Source organism: Temnothorax curvispinosus, unplaced genomic scaffold (assembly GCF_003070985.1).
Source record: "Temnothorax curvispinosus isolate PA1 unplaced genomic scaffold, ASM307098v1 QBEX01012733.1, whole genome shotgun sequence".
NCBI classification, from domain to species: Eukaryota; Metazoa; Arthropoda; class Insecta; order Hymenoptera; family Formicidae; genus Temnothorax; species Temnothorax curvispinosus.
The window spans coordinates 1,846-24,349 of NW_020222513.1; the positions used below are offsets into that span (position 1 = coordinate 1,846).

Below are 22,504 nucleotides of genomic sequence, written 5' to 3' on the forward strand. Positions count from 1 at the left end.
CAGTACTGGTACATACTTTGGTGAACGAGAACACCAATCTAACGTTCTCGTCGTTCGAACGTATCGTGCCGCGTGCATATGCATATCGCGCCGGATATGCAAGCATAATCAAACAAGAAGACGCCAGCTGGGAACTAGAAAACGCTTCCTTAAGAAATTTCCTTAAAGACTCTACAATTCGCGCTTCTTGCGCATTCCATTATCTTTTGTACGGATGTTTTGTGCATAAAACTTTTTGTTAGCGATAGCCATTTAAAGAAGCGTCTTCAAACGTGAGACTCCTCGAGGAGCTCTTTTACCAATAAATGAATTTCCAATAATTCATTTAATTCCCAAGCCAGTGACCTTCTTTTTAGCTTAGACCCAGTCTTATTTTCGAAGCAAGTATGAAACGTTCCAGGAGGGAAGTCTCTTTAAATCTCTTCGTATTTCAATAACTTGGACTTCATTCTGAGGTTGAAAAAGGTCGTTGCTCAGCTCAGTCGATTCGCGTGAGTGCCACAATCTTACATTCAAACATCACCAGTTTCTCACGTGCACCGCCATCTTATATACCGCAATCTTACAGTGTAGCACTTACTTCGTCCGTCTACGCAAGTGGCAATAATCACCGTCGCGAAAAACAGGAGAAAAACGAGACGAGAGCGTATCTCTCTCCTCACCTCACTGAACTGTACTTGGCACAACCGTCACCTCTGCGTACTGCTCGTCCGATTGACTCATCGTCGTCTGCGGCAGTGACGATGGCATCTTCTCAAGTCGCACGTAAGACGGTCCTGCCGAGGGAGGTGATAAATCCGCGAGGGTGATATAACTAGAGTTCAATTGTTTCCCCTCTACCGTTGCATCCGTTGTCGACCAGGACGCACCGAGATCCACCGCGTTGTCCTTATTGCCGCTCTCGTCGATGCCCTCCGTCACGTCCGCGAGCGTCTCCATTTTCTCTTGCTGCTCCTGCGGCTGTGTCTCGTGCGCGGAACTCGCAAGATTGTACGAGGTATCGCTCGTCGTGGAACTGTGCGGATCGTAGAGCGTTTTCTGCGGCAAAGATTCTTGATCTGCCTTCATAGGCGGCATCGTCATTCCCTCGGGCATTATCGATGCTAAGATATACTTCGGACTCGCCGAAGTCAAGGTGGTATTGGTGGGGAAAGCCGGCGGGAATGACATGTATTCTTTCTTGCATAAATTCTGATTATCTTTAATATTAAAGGTGCCGCACATCAGATTGCTGTTTCTGGCTTGTATATGCTTGGGTATACAGGAAGGCAATTCGGGTATCTCGTCTATCAGACCCGCTTGAACGTACGGCGTCGCCATTGTCATCTTGTCGGGATTAATGTGAGATACCAGTATATCTATCTTCTTCAGATCGATGATCGGCCGTATCTTGTCTAGTTCATCGATGGTCAGCTTCTGTTTCTCCTTCTCAAAATCATCTTCAAATTTGATCGATATTAAAGCATCGCCGCTATCGTCGCCGCTGTCATTGTTGCTGTCGCTGCTGTTGTTGTCGCCGTGACTACCGTCATTGGTGTCATCACCGTCCTTGCTGCTGTCGCCGTCGCCACTGTTGCCGCCAGCGGTGTTCTTTCGCGGAATGAGGCTCGGATTGCTCAATAGCGCCTCAGAAGAGGACGGCATGCTGATGTAATTTGTGCTGGACCAGGCGTGTTGCGATGGCGAGTAGCTCTTCAACATTGCGCTGTTCGTCAAATTAGGCGTGGACCGCGCTAATGATACAGTCTCCTCGGAAGTCGCCTCACCGGAATTGCCAACTTTGACATACTCCCAGGGCGTGACCTCTGATAATAATGAAGCCGGTATTCGTGTAGTGCTTCTCTGTCGCAGATGGGTCATTTCGCGGACAGGCTGACTCTTCACTTTGTCAGATGGTGTACGCACCGCATCGACCTCGGTGCCGCTGTCACTGCAAACTTGAGATTCCGCCGTAAGCGAAGAGGTAACGGATTCTTGACCGCTCGAACAGCCACTCGAATCGGCGGACGGCTGCCGTATGTGTAGTTCATTGTTCTTCTCAAGCAGCTTCTGTACAAAATAAAATAGAAATTACATTATACTGTATTTTTTTAATTTTGCCGCATTTTTTTCGATAAGTAATTGTAAAATATAAAAAAAACGGGACAGAGAGAGAATCTCACCATATCTGGAGCAAGTCCGGGCGGTAGTTTCACTTCGACATCTCGCATAGCTCGACATTTTATCCACATTCTGTAAGAAAAATAGCACAAAGCGTGTTAAAGCATGTATAGAGCTGAAACGGTTGTAATTAAATAAAAATTATTTTCTCATAATTTGCGGAAAGTTAGAAGTTATTTAAATGTATCATGTTTGCATATAGAGAATTGTTGGAGAATAGAAGTTTTATTACCTCTTGAACATGTACACGAGACACGCGATGCATGCTGTGATACTAAAGACGCCAACCATCCATATGATAACCAATGCGACGTTCGACAATCCTGTTGTATGGAAAATATACATTCACTAATTAGAATAATTGCGTAATAATATCCGCGTTAAACGTGTATGTGTGATACTATCGCATCTGTTTCATCAATATGAAGAAAATCCCAATGACATAAAAAATTAATACTCTACCAAAGATTGTAGGAAATATGGTTCCAAAAACATGATTCCAAAAAACAACAAAGAGAATTGTTCAAGAATATAGTTGTTGAAATAACGAAGAAATGGATGAAGAAAGAGTTGGTCTTGCGAGTCATATAAACCGGTTACGCAATTATATCTAAAAAAACTATAGTCAACATTATTATTTCTCATATAAAAAAGATATTAAATAGTCACGTCCTTTAAATAAACGTCGCCTTCATTTACCTCACAAATGTTAACGTATGCCATGTATGTGTGTATGTGAATCGTGGGTGCGACAAATGTAGCCAATTTTATAAGAAAGCAAACGTGTCTGTATAAAATAGTATTAATCTCTTTCGTGTTTGCTTTCTTTAATGTTAAACAATAAAAATACCGTTATTATAACAATTCCCCTCCCCAAAGTCGGACCAGAATCCTTTCAAAATCTGGCCGTTATGATTGGTGTTGACAGCTCTGACCCGGAACTTGTGCTTCTGCTCTCGGTGCTCGACGTTCTTGCAATCGGGAATGGGCAATTGCACTTCTGCAATATGAACAAAAAGTATGATTATCAAGCTTTCGTATTCTTCCCTCTATAGTTCCCCAATCTTTCACTATTTCTTTTTATTTTTATTTTTTGCAACTATCACGACTTTATATTTATCATTTTACCATTCAATCGGCGAAATAGGAATAAAATAGAAAAACAGAATAATTGAAGATCAAGAAAATTGAATTATATTTGAAAGGAATATTTTCCTCCTAGTTTAGTTTAACTCCGAAATTCCCTTAAATTTTCTTACTAATCTCACCTGTTCTAGAGACGTTTTGAACTATGCCATTTCCGTACTCTATTTCGTAATACATGGCCTCTACTGGACCGGCCGGTTCTTGCGGTGGCTCCCACTGGACGATCACTTGGCTGGAGTTCACGAAGCGCACTAAAGGCATATTGATTTTGCCGGGTACACCAATTCTCGTGAACTCATTTACTGTCTCTGACTTTTCACTGCACTTTACGGTACATGCGGAGATTCTAATAGAATACTTCGTATACGGTTTCAAACCCATCAGTTTGATATGAGTTATTTCCTCCACTTTCATGACTTGACCGTTGTACTCGATCTCATAGTATCTGAGCACGCCATTCATCGCCTGCGGATTTTTCCATGAGATATGCAGTGTCGTATTGGATTTGTCAGTGACTCTCACGTTTAACGGTGGAGTGCTGGGCGCCGCTTCGAGAGTGGTATTATACAGAGGATCACTACGCAAACCCTCGCCGCTCTTCGTCAGCACCGCGACATTCAACATGTACGTGGTGTAGGGCTTCAGATTGTCAATAGTGCCATGTATCGTACGCGCATCTGCCTTGATGGTGCTATTAAGCATGGAACCGTTGCAGTTGACATTCAACGGTGACATTATGGGACAATAGTAGATGTTGAATCCCTCGATTATCCCGATGCGATCCGAGCAATCAAGCTTCCAACCGACTTCGATAAAGTGCGATCCAATGCGATTAATCCATACAGATTTCATCTTGCCGAGCACTTTGTTATGAATTACCGTGCATGACGACCATATCATACCGCTGCTACCTCTCTCAGTATTGACGGAGATTGCAAATTGGTATACCTTGGACGGATCCGGCACAGTTATATTGTAGATCATAGTATTTTTAGGAACATGCACCCAGTCCAAGTAACCCTGAAAATATATGATGTTTAACGCTACGTGCACCTTGAATTTTCGAATAAAAAAAAAGTATATTTCGAATAATCTATTCGAATAATGAAGAGAAGTATTGATACATACGGTACACTGATAAGGACGATCACGCTCGTTGTCGCACCAGAAGATCGTGTAATTCACGATATTACGATCTGCGAACGGCGGCTTCCAGGATAATTCATATAATCCATGTTCGAAAGCAATTTTTGTGAATGCTAGTTCATGCGGTACTGCGAACAAAATAACAACGTATTAATTGTTAGATGTATTTAAATCTTCATATTCTCTCTTAACATCTACCTTCTTAATATACTCACTTTCTTGCTGATTTGGTACGTATATTCTCGCACGGCTACTGTTAGCACCGACCTCGTTCGTTGAGACGATCTCGAATAAATAGCTGTTGAAACTGATTCCCTTCAACTTGGCGTATGTCCTGGTCGTTTCGCTTGGTGTGAGCGCAACATTGTGGCCATTTTCCTCCACGTGAATGATTTGATACTTGAAATTATCGCCGTTCTCTTGATTCTGCGGTATCGCTTGCCAATACAAGTATACGTCCCTGCTTCCATTATATTCAGCAATTTCGAAACTACCAATGTCAGTTCGCGGTGCAGCGCCAGGCACTAAAGTCAAATGAGAAAACATTTAATAGAAACAGATAGATATAATTAATCATAGTCTATTTGCAGTATGCAATTATATTAAATAAATAACAAAGGCACAAGATAATAGATTCTCTTTCTAATTCATAAATTTACTTACATTTTGGTGATGTTCTGAATGCAACAACACTGAAATCACTCCATCGATCTGTTCTTACAGCTGTCGAGCTTTTTAAATAAATGCGAACATCATACACTGTATTAGCGTACTCCAATCCGGTAAGATTAAAAAGCCATTGCTCCCTATTCTTAGGATGTGTAATATTGACGACCTATAGACAAGAGAAGAATAAGTTCGATCAAAATTATCATTGTTTATCGCTGGATTAATATATTTTTCAATCCGGTAATTACGATATCGACAAATTATCTAACACAATAAAAAAATGTCGCTTTTATCAATATGATTGTACCTTCCAATTTCTTTCATGATCCCATTGATGTTGATACATAATTTTGTGATGTACACCAACTGGAAATGTCGCCATCGGAAAGGGGAGCTCCCAATATAAAAGTGCGCTTTCTGATGTTTTGTTTATTAAGGTGAGGTTGTACGGTTTGGCCGGAATAACTGAAAACAACGACACAATTATTTTTAAACATCAAGTGTATTCAAATATATGCGACATCAAATATTGCACGACATTTCTCATTATTTATTGCAAGATATTTTAGGAAGTATAAATAATGGCCTGTATAAAATTTACATACCGTTAGGATAATGTTGGACACGATATGTAAAGTTCTCGGTCCCAAAAGCATTAGACACTTTCAGTATGAAAATATAAAATGGATACGGCTGCCTGTATATTGGATCGGAATATATATCCCACATGCATGAATTCTCTGCTGTCGTCGCGAGCGGACAATAATACATCGCTCCTGTTCTTCCAGGTAATTGGAACATTAAATCGTATGTTGTATGGACAAAATTATGTTCCGGCTCCCATGTACAATTGAAGCTTTCCCAATTATAGGAGACACAGTCGAAGTGTTTAGGCTTACGTGGTGGAACTATCGTGAAACAAAACGAATAAAATAAAACATTTCACATAAGAAAGAAATGTGTGTTCTTTTTAAATACATAATTTTTAAAAATAGCTTTTAATATTCATTAAATATGTTAATAACAGATACTTGTGAAATTGTACTTGTAAACATTGCGTATCACAATCTGCTTTGTATCGCAACCCTACGAGTTTACTCTTTCATCGGTATAAATTCTCAATTTCTATCACTTCTAAGATTGCGGATACTTTATGTTATATATATATATTATGTTAAAATTATAAAATCTATTAAATAAATATAAATATAATATAAATGTATAATTTGCTGTGTAAAATTTAATTAAAATATTGCTTCTTCAAATTTCTACAGGATAAGAAGTGATTTAACTAACTCTTAGTATTATACATCGTCTGTTTTCTAGTTATCTTTATCGTCGATGATAGTAAAACGATTTCTAAGACGTGTGCGTGTCAAACGATTTACTTATAACTCTAATGAAAAGAGAATCAATGCACTGTGCTGTCTCCGCAAAACATCATCGGGTCGTGCTGATAAGAACAAATGCGTACATTTACTGAATATGTATAGATAGTCATATTTCAGATATGTATGATTGTAAATAGTGCAAGATATATATGCTTTCTCAATACTCTTAAATTCATCAGATTCACCGAAAATATATTCTTTAGTAGAAATAGAATAGAGCATATACAAATCTCAAAACTAATGACACAATCAAAAAGCTAAAGAGATGAAAAAGTAAGAAAAATGTAGAATAACATTAATTTTACGAGCTTTATGTAAAAAAAACGTTATTCCATCTTATTTTGACTTATTTTTTCACGAGAAATCGTCTCTTTTTCGGTTGTTGCATCAATTCGGAGATCTACTAATATAATATACCCTGCTAAGATAATACACAAAAGATAATTCAAATGAGAATAATTACTTACATCCAACTACAACCTTATTGAGACAAACTGCTATATAGTCGCTGTTGTTTATTTTCAACTTGCAATTATACATGTCATCGGAGGCTGGTGGCGATTTGATGAACAGCTCTATCGTTGTTTCATTAATTACTGTGACGAATTCCGATTCCAGTTCCTGATCATTACGAAAGAATCGAAGATCTTCCGCACTTTTACCACGATAGTCAATATCCACGATCGTCTGATTTAATAGACAGAACATTTTGAGTGGTTTACCATGTTCGATAACGATATCACCTTGTGGCCAGGTCCCTACAAAGAATAAGATAAAGTTTATAGCGTTACTATTTCAAATAGAATAAAATATATTTATATTTTAATTGTAAAAATTCCTCAATTAATGAATATAAGCAAACTCATTAAGCGAATAGAATAAAAAAAAATTAAATCAAAATTTATATATGTGTTACAAAGTTCATAGTATTATAAAAACTAAAATAGTGATATCGCGAGAATACATTCTAACAGGCAGTTGGCAATTTCGATGTGAACTGTACAGCTCGCGTATTAAATATAGATATATACATTTAGCTCGACTAGAATTCCAAAAGGAGAGATAAGACATATGCTTTATTTATAATTCTAGCGCAGCGGTACGCATGCGAGAGAAACAGAAGACAACGGCTTTTATCTCGGCTCGTATACACGTACATTTGAATGTATGCACCGTCTTCAAATGTGTATTATGTACACACATATATTATATATGTTAAAAAGGTAAACATTTGTTAAGTGTAAAAACAATAATGAGAGTCAAGAGGCTAAATATAAGCAAATAAAGATGTTACAAGTGAAAATATTCTATATTTTATTGTCCAAAGGTGGACCAAAAACATTGTGGACGTTCTGACTTTACTTATTGTTAGTGTCTTCCTTAGCACAATAAATTACCAAAATAAAATAAAAGGTATCTGAATTTTGAAAAGTATACGGCATAATATGAGAAAGAACTAAAAGTGAACAGAGTTAATCACGAATCGCAAGTAAGTATAGGAAGCAATGGCAAAGTCAGATACATAGTCATCAGTCAATATTTTAAAACGTCGGTTCTAAATAAATTCAACAATTTGACTCGATAGTTAAAAACGGTGTTAAAAAACTCATTAAAATGTTAGTTCTAATAACTAATTCAGTAATTGCTAACGCGTAATATCCAGTACGTGAATAAAACGTATCATATATTTGTCCGTCGATTGTGTTCATACGCAAAGATATATTTGAACGAAACTTACATCCCGGTGTACTTAATCCAACTGAACAAGTGTGGGCGGTAGACTGCGTCACACAAAGTAAAAAGCAGATTAAGAGAGGAAAGCAGGTTCGCAATCTCCTCCAGGAAGAGTTCGTTATCCAATCGATGATCATTAATCCTAACGTTTGATTGAAACCGTATCTCATTATCGAGAATGCATCCGCCGCGTGAGAGTATCTCATCGCGTCGCTCCTTCGCGTAGAACCATGGCGATTTCGGTGGTCTATTACACTTGTATCACGTCCATGATCACAAACAGCGATGGGACGATCAAATGATTCTTTTTGCGACGAGCATAGGTCAGTTGAACGGACATTGTGAGATAATGAAGTGTTTTGTTGCAAGCGAGCCGCACTATTGGGCTCGTTTTCCAGCGTCGTGACGGTATCCTTTTTGAACGGGACGGCATTGGCGGTGTTGGATACGTCGCAGCATGTTCGAAAATTGTCGCAAACGACGGGGGACGATTCCAATGTGCTGGACACATCCAGCGTGAATCGGCATTCAGCATGTCTCGATGTAGCGTCTGGTCTGCGCAATGGACACCGATCCATTTCTCCAGGCACTCTTATCGATCGCGTATCGATTGAAGGCATCTTGCACTTCCGTCACTGAAAGACAAATAGATTCAATGAAAGCACATCTTAAAATCGTACATAAAATATCGATGTGTTACCACACGAAACTACTGTTAAAAATACATCAAAGATGTTAAAAGATTCTCGTCAAATCGAACACTGGATCTTCTAACAAGAATACAAAAAATTTTTTAATTACAAGTAAATTCTAGAGATCGAATTACTAAAAGTTGAGATAAAAGTGTTGGAATATCGGCTCGTTACGTTGACAAAAATTAACGAGAGAAGAGGAAGACAGTCGCTGCCTGTGAACCGTGTACGAGTTAGGACGCAACTGACTACAGTGGTCTAGGAAACATACGAGGAATGTAGGGGGGAGGTATACATGAGCGAATTCTTGACACGTGGAGACTGTGCTTCTAATAAAGTCGTTATTATATTTCGTCACGTATCACGGTCAATAATGTGAACATAGTCTCGCGACGATTAATATTTGCATACGAGAAACCTTTCCAAGATATGTAAATACAGATTGAGTATCCCTAATCCGATGATCCGAAAAGCTCTACAGATCGGAATCTTTTGGGAAATATTCCAAAAGTTCTGAAAACTTGTAGCTCCGGCGAGAAACAACTTTGACTTGTATGCATATTAATAAAGTGCCAATCTTTATCAGCATAAACCATTTATGTACATACATATACAATATATTTCCCATTGTTTGTTTTGTTTATTCCCTGCTCTGTATTGGAAAAAATTGTGATTATAAAAATTTCAAAAACGCCTTTGGGTAATAGTGTAATAAGAAGAATATAAATCATTTAGCACAATGTCTCCTAATCTCCCAAAAACCCGGTTCCTGATTACTCAATGTTTCCTCTTAAAATGATAACATTGACAGTGTGTCCTCTATCTTGAGCATTATTTATTTTATTATAGTATTTGTTACATTTATCTTTTTTATTTGTCGCTTTTATAACCCTTTGAAAATATCCCTCTGTAAATCAATTGCTTATTCTTCTACGTTTATTTTCATTGATTTTCATCTTTATCGTTTGTGTGTGTGTGTGTGTGTGTGTGTGTGTGTGTGTGTGTGTGTGTGTGTGTGTGTGTGTGTGTGTGTGTGTGTGTATGGACTTTTTACCATTTTTATATTATTACATTTTATAGTCATATATATAATTGTTTATATTTATAGAGTATGGAAATTTTGTATGTTTCTTATTTTTGGCATAAGTTTTTGTAAACATCAGAAAAGAATACTGGAATACATGATAGAATTTATATAATAATAATTGTATAATTAATAAACTTTTATTTAACACTTCGCACAGTTGCAGACGCATTGCTTAATCCTTAATCTGATCCGCGCAAAGACTATTTCCAACCTCTTCTCTTAGATACATAAATATATCCAGAAATCATTTTACGTAGTTTAAAATGTGCAAAAAACAATCTAAAAATTTTTCCTAAAAAGATTAAAAAATATAATATAATTGTATTTTAATCATTTTTTAATGTATCTTCAGCTTTAAAATGTAAATATTGTTTGTCATGTATTAACATTTATTATTAAACAAAGTTATTTAATAAATAATAGTTTAACGATATTTAATAACTGGTTTTAGAAATGTCTACATTTTTTAATTAATTTAAATTAAAATCTTGAAATGGAATTTAAAGCTTAATTAAATTTATATATATAGATAATAAAGCTTTATTTTAAATTAAATTAAAATAGAAATGGAATTTAAAGCCTTATTAAATTTGTAATACAGCTATGTTAAATAAATTTAATGTATTGAAATGAAAATGAAGTTTAAAGCCTTATTAAATTTATAATATAGCTTTGTTAAGTAAATTTTATTTATTGAAATAGAAATGTAATTTAAAGCCTTATTAAAGAACGGTATGCATTTTTTTTCGCTCAGTATTACTTGTTGAATTCGAGAAAAATGGTCAAAAAAATTGTCGTAATTGCAGAACATTCGGTAAATTTATTTTAGCAAACAATGTTACAGCTGCTCTACACTTATCATTATCAAGTAATTATTAGTAGAAAAATGTGGTTAGGTTGTCGATTAAACCGACAAAGACGTCAGTTTGAAAAATTGAAAAAAGAAGACATTCTTATTTTTCTTTGATTTTCCAACGAAAAACTCCGAAACTTGAGTGGTCCGTACCAACTTTTATTGACAAAATCTTACGTGGAGATCATTTGTTTGACGGTGAGTACGAGTTCGAGATGATGAATAAAGAATCTGATCCGGGTTATCGAGATTTACATATATTTCTCCGGAAACACCCTTATTCGTAAGAGCCAGAATGAGGTCTCGTAACATTGCTCGTAAACAATACATATATGTACATAGCTTAAGGTAATTTTACCATTGCAGGATTCAGGTCCTGATGAGAAAGGAAAAAGGCTTAGTTTCAAAACATATATAGTTTCAAAACATAAAAAAACATACAAAAGCATATAATTGTTACGACTATATGACTTCAAAGTCAGATCCGTAATCTCTGTTACAGGTGTACCAACATTCATTTGTAGGCCTCATTTGTAGCCTATTATTCCGATCCATAGTATTTCATTTCATATTAGATACTCTATAATAATAGCCTTTGTCATAAAATCTTGTTTAATACAAGTATAAAGCCACGATTTTAATAAAAATATATTAAGAGAAATTTGCTGAGCTGGCTCGAGTGATAAAATCAATCGTTGCTTTCTTCGGTATAAAATGTGTTTAAAAACTTTTCCTGGATACTAGGATTTTTTTGACCATTTTTCTCGGATTCAGCAAGTGATACTGATTGTGAGTAAAAAAAAATATGAATCCAACGATCCCTGCGTGCTCTCCAAAATGCCTAAAATGTATACCCTCCTTTGTATAATAAAGCTAAAATTAAATAAATTAATTTAAAGCTTTATGAAGGATATATGTATATGCATATATATAGTATGTACAAAACGTTAAAGATTAGAATGCTGCAATAAATGATGTAATAATTATTAAATCTATGGTTTAAAAAATAACTTACGAGAAGAAAAAATAAAAAACCTATATAATTTTGTAAAAAAAAAGAAAAGTTTGAAATCATTAATCACAAAATAAATTATTCATAATGTGCATTGCATAACACACATCGCGATAGGAAACATTTCCACAAATATGCAAATGACTCTTTACACAAATACATTATTACTGACGTGAATGTAACAGGAAAATTCATCAGGTTATTTCTTTCTATCTTCGAATCTTCTTTTTTTCTCTATCTCTGAATAATAACTTGACAAAGAGAAAGAAAATGTTTCTGCTGGTACACAGTATATGTATGTTATATGTATATAACATACATATACTGTTATGTGTATTATATATATATATAATACTGTGTACCAGCAGAAACATTTTCTTTCTCTTTGTGGAATTATTATTCAGATATATATATACAGGCATTCTGCAGTAAGAAATATTTTGCAATATTGCGATAATCGACCAACTTTCATATGCATTTAATTCGTATTTTAACAGACTAATTTAAACTTCAATTTTATTGAGAAAATTAAATACGCCGCGAGATCGATTCTGCGAAAATTAATCTTTCAATATACGTACGAAAGTTTAAAAATTAGTTTTAAGAACTAATTCGCTTTCATAAAATTTATAATCCACATTAATCTCTTAATGGAAAAAGGACTCGTTTGTAAAATATGTAATCCATATTAAATCTTTTAATGGAAAAGTTCCATTGGTAAGAATTACAATCCAGATTAATCTTTTAATGGAAAAATTGTTTGTAGAGAGGATAAGCATGCGGAGTGAAAATTTATTCGAAAATTTACTTCTCGCTTATTTTACACCTCGAACTCTGCATTTCATCGCATTTTTATCCACACAACAATAACAGGTGCATCGTGTTGTGGAATACCGAGTAATATGTGTCGCGAAGTAAAGAATCCGACCCGAAATTGATAACGATAGAAAGAACCTTTGGATGAATCTCGTATTTCTGTTCTGCGCTGGAAGAGACCGTGACCGTACGTTTCTCACCTTCGCTTCGGCGCGATTTTTCTGCGCTCGCAACGGAATCCAAGCGGCGGAATCGCGTAGAAAAAGAGAGAGAAAGAAAGAGAGAGAGAGAGAGAGAAAGGCGATCGATATACCGTCGTTGCGAAAACAACATCGGGTCGTATTTGCGGAGTTCAGGGAGCTAGCTAGGCGAAATCGGGGAACGGTATCGTGTGCGCGCTTTATCTCGCCGATAAATCGATCGCTGCCACTTTACTCGACGCTCGCGTTCCGTTCTCGCGATCCGTGCCCTCTGCTCGCAGCCGCTCGCAGTCGCAAGACAGATCGCGGAATAATAAAGAAAACTGATAAAAAGCCCGAGTCTTCGTTTTAATCGCGTCGCGCCGCGATTACGATTACGTCCGCTGCTCGTATATCGGGCATTGCAGGCATTGTTCGCGTTGCAATACGAATATACGAATGTGAGAACTCCGCGGATCGTTCACGTTGCAGTTTTCGGATCGGGTATCCAGAAATGTGCATTGCTTTTGCTGAAAATTGAGCCTCGACTACAATTAATTCTCGGTATTCTTAAAACTCGGAAAATTATTGGTATTTCTATATTCTCGATAAGGATTAGACCGATCGCTAATTGGAAAGATAATTATCGATATTTAAAAGGGATCTGATCAAATTTCGAAATATTTCAAAACATTTCAACACTTTTTGAAATCTTTTGAAAAGAGGCAACGTTAAACGGAGAATTGTCTCTTATTAATTATTTGTTTTTCAGATAAGAGATCGTTCTCTTTTGACCTACGCCAATCATTTCTAAAACGTCGCGATGCAAATTCGAAGCTGCGGTATTCTCCCCGGATATTCCTTATCGTCGTTATAATTATCATTTTCATAGACGCATCGGGGTTGCATGTACATAACACGTGGTAACGGGAGCGTTGATAAGACAGTTATAAGGAAGGCTCTGTGTGTATACTCTCGGGTAATTAATTTTTATTTTTATCGTCAAACTTTATTGACACTTTCGTGACCGATGACGTCGTATTACGTTTCTGTTTTCGAAGCCGGCGGGGCCGTTGACGTAATATCAACGTCTTTCGTAAACTTAAGAGCTGACGATAAGAGAGCATACCCCGAGAACACACGCAATTTTATCGAATTTATTTCAGCGAGGCGCCACGCCGCGGGTTACGCATTCACGCGCGGCGCACCGTGTGTGTCGCGTGAAGAAAGATGCATTACGAAACAAAGATAAATTTCCACCGGAAGTCGCAGTTCTCGGAAGACGCGCCGAGATACATACATTTCGCAAATAGCGCAAATCGGATTAAGAGGCGCGGAGAGCTCGCGTAGCGGACGCTTTCTGAGGAAGCGCGGCCTCCCCGCGCCGCCCGCGGCGCGCCGTGTATTTATATCTCCGCGCGAGCGCTCGTGGAATGACAGATTTCTCTAAAAAAAGAAAAAAAAGGCCGCCCCGATGAGACGAAGGGGCGTTCGCGCGAATGCGCTTTTCGCGACCGGTCCACGCGGCTATAATATGGCAATGCATGGCGCGAGGCGAGGTATCGGCGCGACCAGATCCGGGGAACGATACATCCTCCTCGCAAACACATCGTTATCGGCATTGTTTGTTCGCGTCGATCGTTTTCTTTTCATCGATTACCATCGAACCAGATTACACGTGGCGATATCGGCTTCGCTCAGACGCGCGACAGATTGATCTCTTTCGGGTATCTAATATATCTGTATAACTTTTCGGCGTCATCGGTGCCTGTTGCAAATCTCCGAAAACGTATTATTGTTGGCATAATCTGCGCTCGCAAATTCTGGCTTTCAACGACTCTCGGGTACTTCGTTCCCTTTGGAATCTCGAGAATGTCGCCCCATCGATCATTACGGATAAAAAAAAAATCGATCTGATACATGAAACCGTATCGTTGAGCCGTGCGATTCAAGCGAAACCTCGTGCTTTTTTCGAAGCGGAATATTAAATGTTCGAGTTAATTAATTGTTGAATTGCCAGCAATTAGAAAAAAAAAGATTATTCAGCGGTATCGCTTCTGTGAATACCGGATAGATTCGTTAAAAATCATCAATGACTCGTTCAACGCGGTACTTGTTCTCAAATGATTTCAGAAGATCTTAAGAAGAATCACTGCTGCAAGTAAATAAGACTCAATAATATCTCTTTTTTTTTTCTCCGATACGTCGAGATTACCGAGTAACGATGCTTCGACGACTCGCGCGAAATACCGGCAAGATAGGGAGACTCGAGAGCGATTTCTGATAGAAAATTTGGCTACATACTTTATCACGATGTTATATAACATTACATGTGGTACAATATAGCATCATGCGATATAATACATCATAATTATGCCGAAGCAAGCATGCTCATAATTAAACTCCGAGAACAAACCGGGAGGTAATTCTATATCTTCACCTGCACACAATGATGAATAAAAATATCGACAAAACGGTTTATATAGAATGAAATTGCATTTTCGAAGAAAATGACAAGTAAAATGTTAATTTTTGTAAGAACCTTTATTTTTTTTTGTTTACATTTTTAGTTGCACCTTATGGAAATTAACAGAAATAAATGTAATCACAAGAAAAAAAGATAGCGGTTTCTGAAAAGTTTTCGTAATTTTTTTGACTATTTATAAGTTGATTTATAAGTTATAAAAAGTGGTTATAAACTAGCTACAAAATAAGATGTAAAAAAAGTAAAGAAACGACATTAAAAAATAATTGTATTAAATTTATATAAACAAAAAAAGGTCTTAAGAAATTAAAAGAGGTTCTTATACCACTTGTCAAAAAATTTCAGATGAAGAAAGTTTGAAAAAATGGAGCGAAATGGTCGCTTAAGCCAATTAAATAAGTGTCAGAGAGGAAAGGAAAGTTGTAAGCACACAGTGAGAAATAATCCTAGAGCTAATGCGTCGTAGATTGCTGTACAGATAAGTTAAGAGTACGGTCAAAGACGTTAGTTTAAAAACAATACACAAGGTTCTTCATGGAGCTGAGTATATAATGCGAGAATAGACCGAAGGAAACCTTTCAAATGGCAGCATTTTTCTGCATTTTACATTTCTTTTTTGACTATGTTCATAAAAATAATTATTAATTTGAATATTCTATAATTAAATAGATTACAGCAAAAAATAAAAATGTTTACAAAGATAAATAATTTTCTCATTTGCTAACAGAACACGGTAATGTTCGCATATATATGTATATAATATTTATTCTTAATCATTAAACAAGGGTACACAATTCGGCCGTTAGAACTTGAAAAACTTGTAAAACGTGTAAATACCGATAATAAAGGAGTCGGACGAAAAATAAACGCGAGATTGTTCGGTAAGGTCAATTAAGACATTGGTCTTTAGAGAAATAAAAATGTAACATAGATTAACAGTAACGGATATTTACATATATATAGAGAAGACGGTGCGGAGACAAGCAATACAGTATTAAATTCGTAATGTCAAATTATACTCAATTTAAGTCATTTTTTTATCATTTCTATAGGTTGCCCGCTCCTACTCAATATCTCGTTAATTTAACTAAAACTGCAATTTAACTACATTAGTTAAATTAATTTAACTACACCAACAGAGTTAAAATAATACCGTTTTGTGTTAAAATAATTAATTCCGACACACATGGTAATTAAAAATAAAAAAATGTTATCTAACTCAAGATATTGGTTTAAATTTCCTTTAATATTTAATATTTAATTTTTAGTGTTTGATTTGCGTCATCGGACGCACGTCATCTCGGTCGTAAGATTCGAAGAGGAGAGGATGTCTTCGCGACGAAACACGTGAAACGACAATTCGGTCGTAACAATCCTCCGATAGAGATATCTCTTCGAAAGGCGAGATTGCACGCGGGAGAGTTAAAGACGCGTTCGAAGCGAGACGTAACTTTGCATTCTAATTAACGGACGCGCTATTGTTTGATCAGCGCGGGATACCCGACGGTTTTCCAGAAATATTCTGTGCCCCTCGCGAATCGCTCCGCCGTTGGAAATATCGATTCGCGGTGTTCGACAAACCATAACAGAAAGAGATTTTCGCTAACTATACAACTGACAAATCGACTGTTATTTCCTTTGTCTCTCGTGTTTACGAAATCGTGTTCTCATTCTCAATTCCGTGAGAGATAAAGGAACGTGAGAGCCGTTGCGGGTCCGAAGTATTCCGACGATAGAATTCAGAAAGCGATAACTATGTTTTTGACGCATATAATTACGATTCCGGACACACTTTCTTCGAAAAGAGAGACCATTTTATGGGTAGCAACTACATATTGCCGCATGCCGATACTTTTGTTCGCCACTAAGATACCCCTACAGGTATAATTCGATTAGTTACGTGAAATTCTCTTACTGCAAATTCCAAATGTTTAAATTACCGTTAATCTTCGATGTTCGATGTCTGCTCCGAAATAAAACTGAACACGGGAAGGATTTCCATCAAGCTAACGATCTGTAATCCGCGCGAAGACTGGTGGTTTTCATACACAATAGGACCGGATCCTCGCGGATCCTCGACGATCGGTGGGGATGAAAGATAGCAAATGAAAAGCGAGAAAAGCGTTCCACGTTAGAAAAACGCCACGTTGGAAAATTACGAAGACGTGAAAGGACGGACGAAAGAATCCGTCTTTCCAGGGAGGACGGATTCTTTCGCCTGTCCATCCAAATTTTTTTCGAACCTTCGTCTACCGGTATGCCTCGACAGATTTTTTACGGGTATTGTGATGTTGATGTCAATGCAGACATAATAATACAGAAACCGGAGATAGGTACGTGGTGAGCAGGCAGATAGGTACGTGGTGAGGTACGCAGGCTGGGACTTGTCGATGGCAATAATGGCATCCACAAAATATTACGCCTTTTCGTTATGCCTTCGAATCCTCATGCATTTATCCTCGCTAAAATTAGCTCTTCATCAGCGCTAAATAAATTGCAACGTATTGCAAGGTTGCTAATTAAATGGTCGAGTCCCGAATTGAGTGATCCGAGTGTTTAGCAGAATATTAAATACGTAAGTGGAAAAGCTGACTTAAACTTCAGTTGCCCCCTTCCCTCCCCCATACGAATAAATATCTAATATATATATAAATTGGAAAAATAAATGTTATAAGTTATAAGAGTTGGATGCTTTAAGAAATTATTAAAATATATTCTTCAAATGGCATTATATCACAAAAGTTATATGTTAATTTCGCCGTCTAATCTACGAGATAGAAATCGTAGCGAAATATTAATATCCGTTTTTACCAATGCAGATTAACTTTGATCTTGGCTTAACTTACGTTTTATCTGTCTCTAATTTTAAGAACTATAGAAAAAGATGAAAAGTACGTTAAACCGCGATTAAAGTTAATCTACATTGGTAGAAATGGACATAAATCCTGCTTTGTTTCCGGTGTCGAAGTATTAATGTCGAGGCTCATTATTAGTATCCAGACGTTGTCCAGATTTTCTAGATTTTTCAGCCAAAATTCGTAGTCTTTTCTAGAAAGTTAGATCTCGAAAAGTTTTCACATGGTGAACCACTGACAGGCAATTACTTGCATGTAACGGTAAGCTTCGCTTTTTGTTTGTAACACTGGTACCTTCCGAACAACGTTTTGAAACGCGCAGTTGGGGTCATGTTTGAATCGGCTGAGATTGCTCTTTCGTTGATGAAGGTAACAAAAAAAACAGTGCCAAAAGGGATGATATGTTCAACGTGCTATAATTCGTGATGGCTACCCTTGAGAGAGTCATTACCACAATCAGGTAGAAGAAAGAAAAGACGAAGACTTCAGTAACTTTAACGAATAAAGACAAATAAATATTATCAATCTACACCATGTATCTTTGTCATGTAATTCTTTAACACAATATGTATGGACGTTTACTCTCGTACAATTTTCTTATTTTCAATTCGACTGTTAGAGTTCGAAACTTGCCACTCGTCAGACAATAACGGTAAATAATTGAAACAAATAAATAAAACTTATGTATTCAATATGCATCTCATATCTTTTTCCTTACATATTTTATAACATTATATAATAAACGTACCGACGTGTATTCATCAAGATAAAAATGTCGACGTCTTTTCTTTCTAAAAAAAGGCTTGTTCCTCTTGCAATTACACTCTGTTATGAATTTCCCTAGTAAAACGGAACAAAGTGTAGGTACCTTGGTTTTAGAGCGGAGGAGAGAAAGGAGGAAAATACCGACGAAAACAAGCGCGCGGCTGAAAACGCACGAATTCCGAAAACCGCTGCTGTTTCTCAATTTATATTAGGAATAAATTTGCGGACGTTAAACCGCAAAACGAGACGAAAGGCTTGCCAGCTCCTGCCTGCCTTGCCTTGCCTTGCCTTGCCTGCCTGCCTGCCTGCCGATCGTATATACGTTTCCATCGTCGGTTTAGGTCCGCGAACCTGAGACAAACAGCAGTACGCCATCCCGCTCCTGCCTTCGGGCTCGGTGGGGGCTTTTTACGAGCGACAAACACGCGGCTCGAAAAGCACCTCGGATTTCGATTTACAAGCAGGCGAGCGAGTGAACGGAGGAATGAGAGGGGAAGAGAGAGAGAGAGAGCGCACCCCGCTCGACGAACGGCCGCACGCACACGAACGCAACCGCGTAAGCGAACCCGTACGCTTGAACCTCGGGAGAAGAAGAGAAGGGGTTCGGCCGCTGTCCTGCGACTTTTGCGCGGATATCCATTAGGAAAAGAGATCCGCGCGATCCGCATCTCTCCCTCGGCGCGGAAAAACATCCGTCTAGCGATCCGACCTTCCTACCTGCGGAAAAAAAATCTCGTCACCGGATCCGGTTTTTCAGCACGGATCTTATACCGCGCGTTCGTTTCGTACTCGGGGAAACTGGCCGATCTGGCGATCTTTTACGTCGCGCGACGACGTGAAGGAGCGAGGGTGCGTTAATCGCAATGGGACTCGATTCAATGGACAGGCGAGAGGCGAGCATTGTAGAGCGGAGCATTTGCGCGGCAACAAATCGCGTAAAACGCCGTCGCCGTCGGAATAAAACAGGAGACGTCGTCGACGATGCGCCCTGCGCTATTCTCGCCTCTCGGCTCGCGGTAATCGCGAGAAATCGCGGAAAACGAGAGAGATGAAATACTACTCACCCTGGATGCAGCTTCGTCCGCGAGTTTCCTGCCGAGATCTCTCATTGCAACGGAGCCAACGTAGAACCGTACGCGGTTCGCGCACGCGAACCCGTCTCAGGTATCGGGAATATCCTAGGCGACCGCGAGAAGGAGGGAGAGAGTTTAAAAGAGAAACAAGGAGCGGAGGAGCGAGAGAGTCGGGAGAAGGAAGACGGGAAGGAGGGAGAAGAGAGAGAGAGATGCCGAGTACACGCAACGGGGCGAGCCCGGAGCGACGGCGGTCGTAGCTGCCGTTCCCACTTCACGGTAATCCCGCACACGCACACACTCTCCGATGGCGGCGCGACCCGGGTCGAGGAACGCGCACACCGACACGCGCGCGACGGCTACGACGGCGCGGCTAACTTCACTTCGCTCGGCGCTCAACTTAGCTCCGGCTTGGCGCGACTCGGGCGCGACGAGCTCCGATCCGGCCCGTGTCGCGCATGATGATATCCGGCGCGGCGGAGAATTCTGTTTACATTCGCGAATGCGTGGCCAAGGTGAGGGGAGTGGGGGCCGTCCGCCCGTGTCCGTCCGTCCACTCGTTCGTCCCTCGGGACCTCCGCGGCGCCCAACGTGAGAGAGATGCGCCGTATATAATTCTCTCGCGGATAAAAAACACGCACCCGCGCGCGCGCGGGTGTCACGCACGCACGTATACGGCGAGGAAGCGTGTCGCGCGTATGTATGTCCGTATTGCGCGAGATCAATCGCCCAGTGCCGTCAACCTGACCGCGGGGCGTCCGCGACGGCGCGACCGCACAATGCGAAGATGGCGTCGTATGCGGGACGGAGGACGGAGAATCGCGCCTTCCCCCCTGCTGCTGCCCTCCGCGCGCCGGGGGCGGCGCGTCGGGACGGGATCACTTTGCGCCGCTTTGCGCCGCCGACCCTCGCGAGGCCACCGTGGATTCTCTTAATTCCCTTTTCACCCGCGGGCACCTCTCCGCTCCGTCTGTGTCGCGCGGCACCCGCGTCGCGCCTTCGCCTTCGTTTCCCGGCGTTTCCTCGTCGCCGTGAAACCACGTTCCAGGTCGCCGTGACGCACACGTCGCGCGAGTTTCGCGATTCGCGTATACCCGTGTCCGTACCACTGCTGCCGCTGATCAACTACTGACGTCACGTCGACTCGAGCGAGACGTCAAGCGTCAAGCGTGATGCGTTCTCGGAAGCTCGGAACTTGGAACCGCGGAGGTGGTTCGGCTAGGTGGCGCCGCCGCGCCACCTTTCAAAATGCATATCGACCGAGGAATCGCCGCGAATCGCGATCTCCACTTTCAAATTTCAATCGCAAATGCTTCGATTGCTTCGAAATCTCGGAGCGGGATGGACGCCCCGATATCTGATGCTCTCCCTCTCCCTCTCTCTCTTTCTCTCTCGTTACCTTTATCTTCCGAAATTATTTCGTTATGAGATGAGAAGCATATATCGTATACAAACGAATAAGATAGTCGAATGTATAAATTGTTACAAATTGTTTAGAGCTCTCTGAAATTCATGATGACTTTGACCAAACTTCGATTAATTCAAGCGACAATATTGTCAAAAGAATTTTATAATTATATAATTTGTTATTCCTAACGCAGATTGAGAATTTTTAATCTGAAATACTTAAAATCGGAATTAAACAATTTTAGATACTTTCGAATTTTTTTAGAATATGTATCACGAAGTGAGATGGAAATAAAAATTGGATTTCGAGCAAAAAAATTTCATTTTTATCTATTAAAGAATATGACGTTCTCTGCTTCTAAAGGACTAAATGCAACAAACAAAAGATAAAATTAAATGAGGCTCGAGATACATCATCAGCATTTTTATTGTTATTTTAAAAGAGAATGTTGGAAAAGGGACTTTAAGAATTTCTTTTCGGGAATTAGGGAGCATTGTCTCCTATAGTGGTCTTGCCACTGTTATCCATGAGGATTATATCAAGTTTCGACATTTGCAACAATATTCCAATAAGAGCAGAGAATAAACAAAACAAACAGAGAATAATCCAGACACCTTACGCCGACTACGTTTGGTGTTTTATTGACGTAAACACAACCGGTCGCAGCTGTTTTTCGCCGAAGCTCCAAAAGTTACCAGAACTTTTCGAATATTTCTCAAAAAGTTTCAATTTTTCTGACTTCAGATTAGGGATGTAATTTAATTCCGTATAATGTGTAATTTTGTACATTAATGAGGTAGCACCGGTGCTACCGGATAAGTGAATCATCGATCGAAGTTTAATCGAAGTTTAGTCGAAGTCATATCTCTAATAAGCTGGAATCTAGATGTATTTTTTTTGTTATGTATTCATAATATATTTGTTACGCTTTCGGCTTTCCCCACGAGATTTCGTATCGCGTTCGTTCAATATTTGACGTCAGGCGATCGCACGTGGCGATCTCATGATTAATTTTATTAGAATTAGCGCGAAG

At 39.0% G+C, this 22,504-nt stretch overlaps 1 protein-coding gene across 4 annotated transcripts; it reads right to left on the minus strand.

Moving 5' to 3' along the window:
- Positions 1-214: 214 nt before the first annotated feature.
- LOC112462719 lies at positions 215-21,195 on the minus strand. Of its 4 annotated transcripts, none has more exons than XM_025028638.1 (13): positions 20,055-21,195; positions 8,251-8,881; positions 6,980-7,270; positions 5,727-6,029; positions 5,429-5,586; positions 5,116-5,287; positions 4,668-4,976; positions 4,435-4,580; positions 3,429-4,326; positions 3,011-3,160; positions 2,393-2,483; positions 2,163-2,232; positions 215-2,049 (listed from the first exon to the last, which is right to left on the minus strand). In XM_025028638.1, the coding sequence occupies exons 2-13, from the start codon at positions 8,864-8,866 to the stop codon at positions 664-666; spliced, it is 4,590 nt and encodes a 1,529-aa protein (XP_024884406.1). In that variant the 5' UTR covers positions 8,867-8,881; positions 20,055-21,195; the 3' UTR covers positions 215-663. The 4 variants fall into 4 exon arrangements, with proteins under 4 accessions (XP_024884406.1, XP_024884408.1, XP_024884407.1 ...); XM_025028640.1 differs by lacking the exon at positions 20,055-21,195 and adding an exon at positions 17,311-17,429; XM_025028639.1 differs by lacking the exon at positions 20,055-21,195 and adding an exon at positions 9,048-9,139.
- Positions 21,196-22,504: the final 1,309 nt, after the last annotated feature.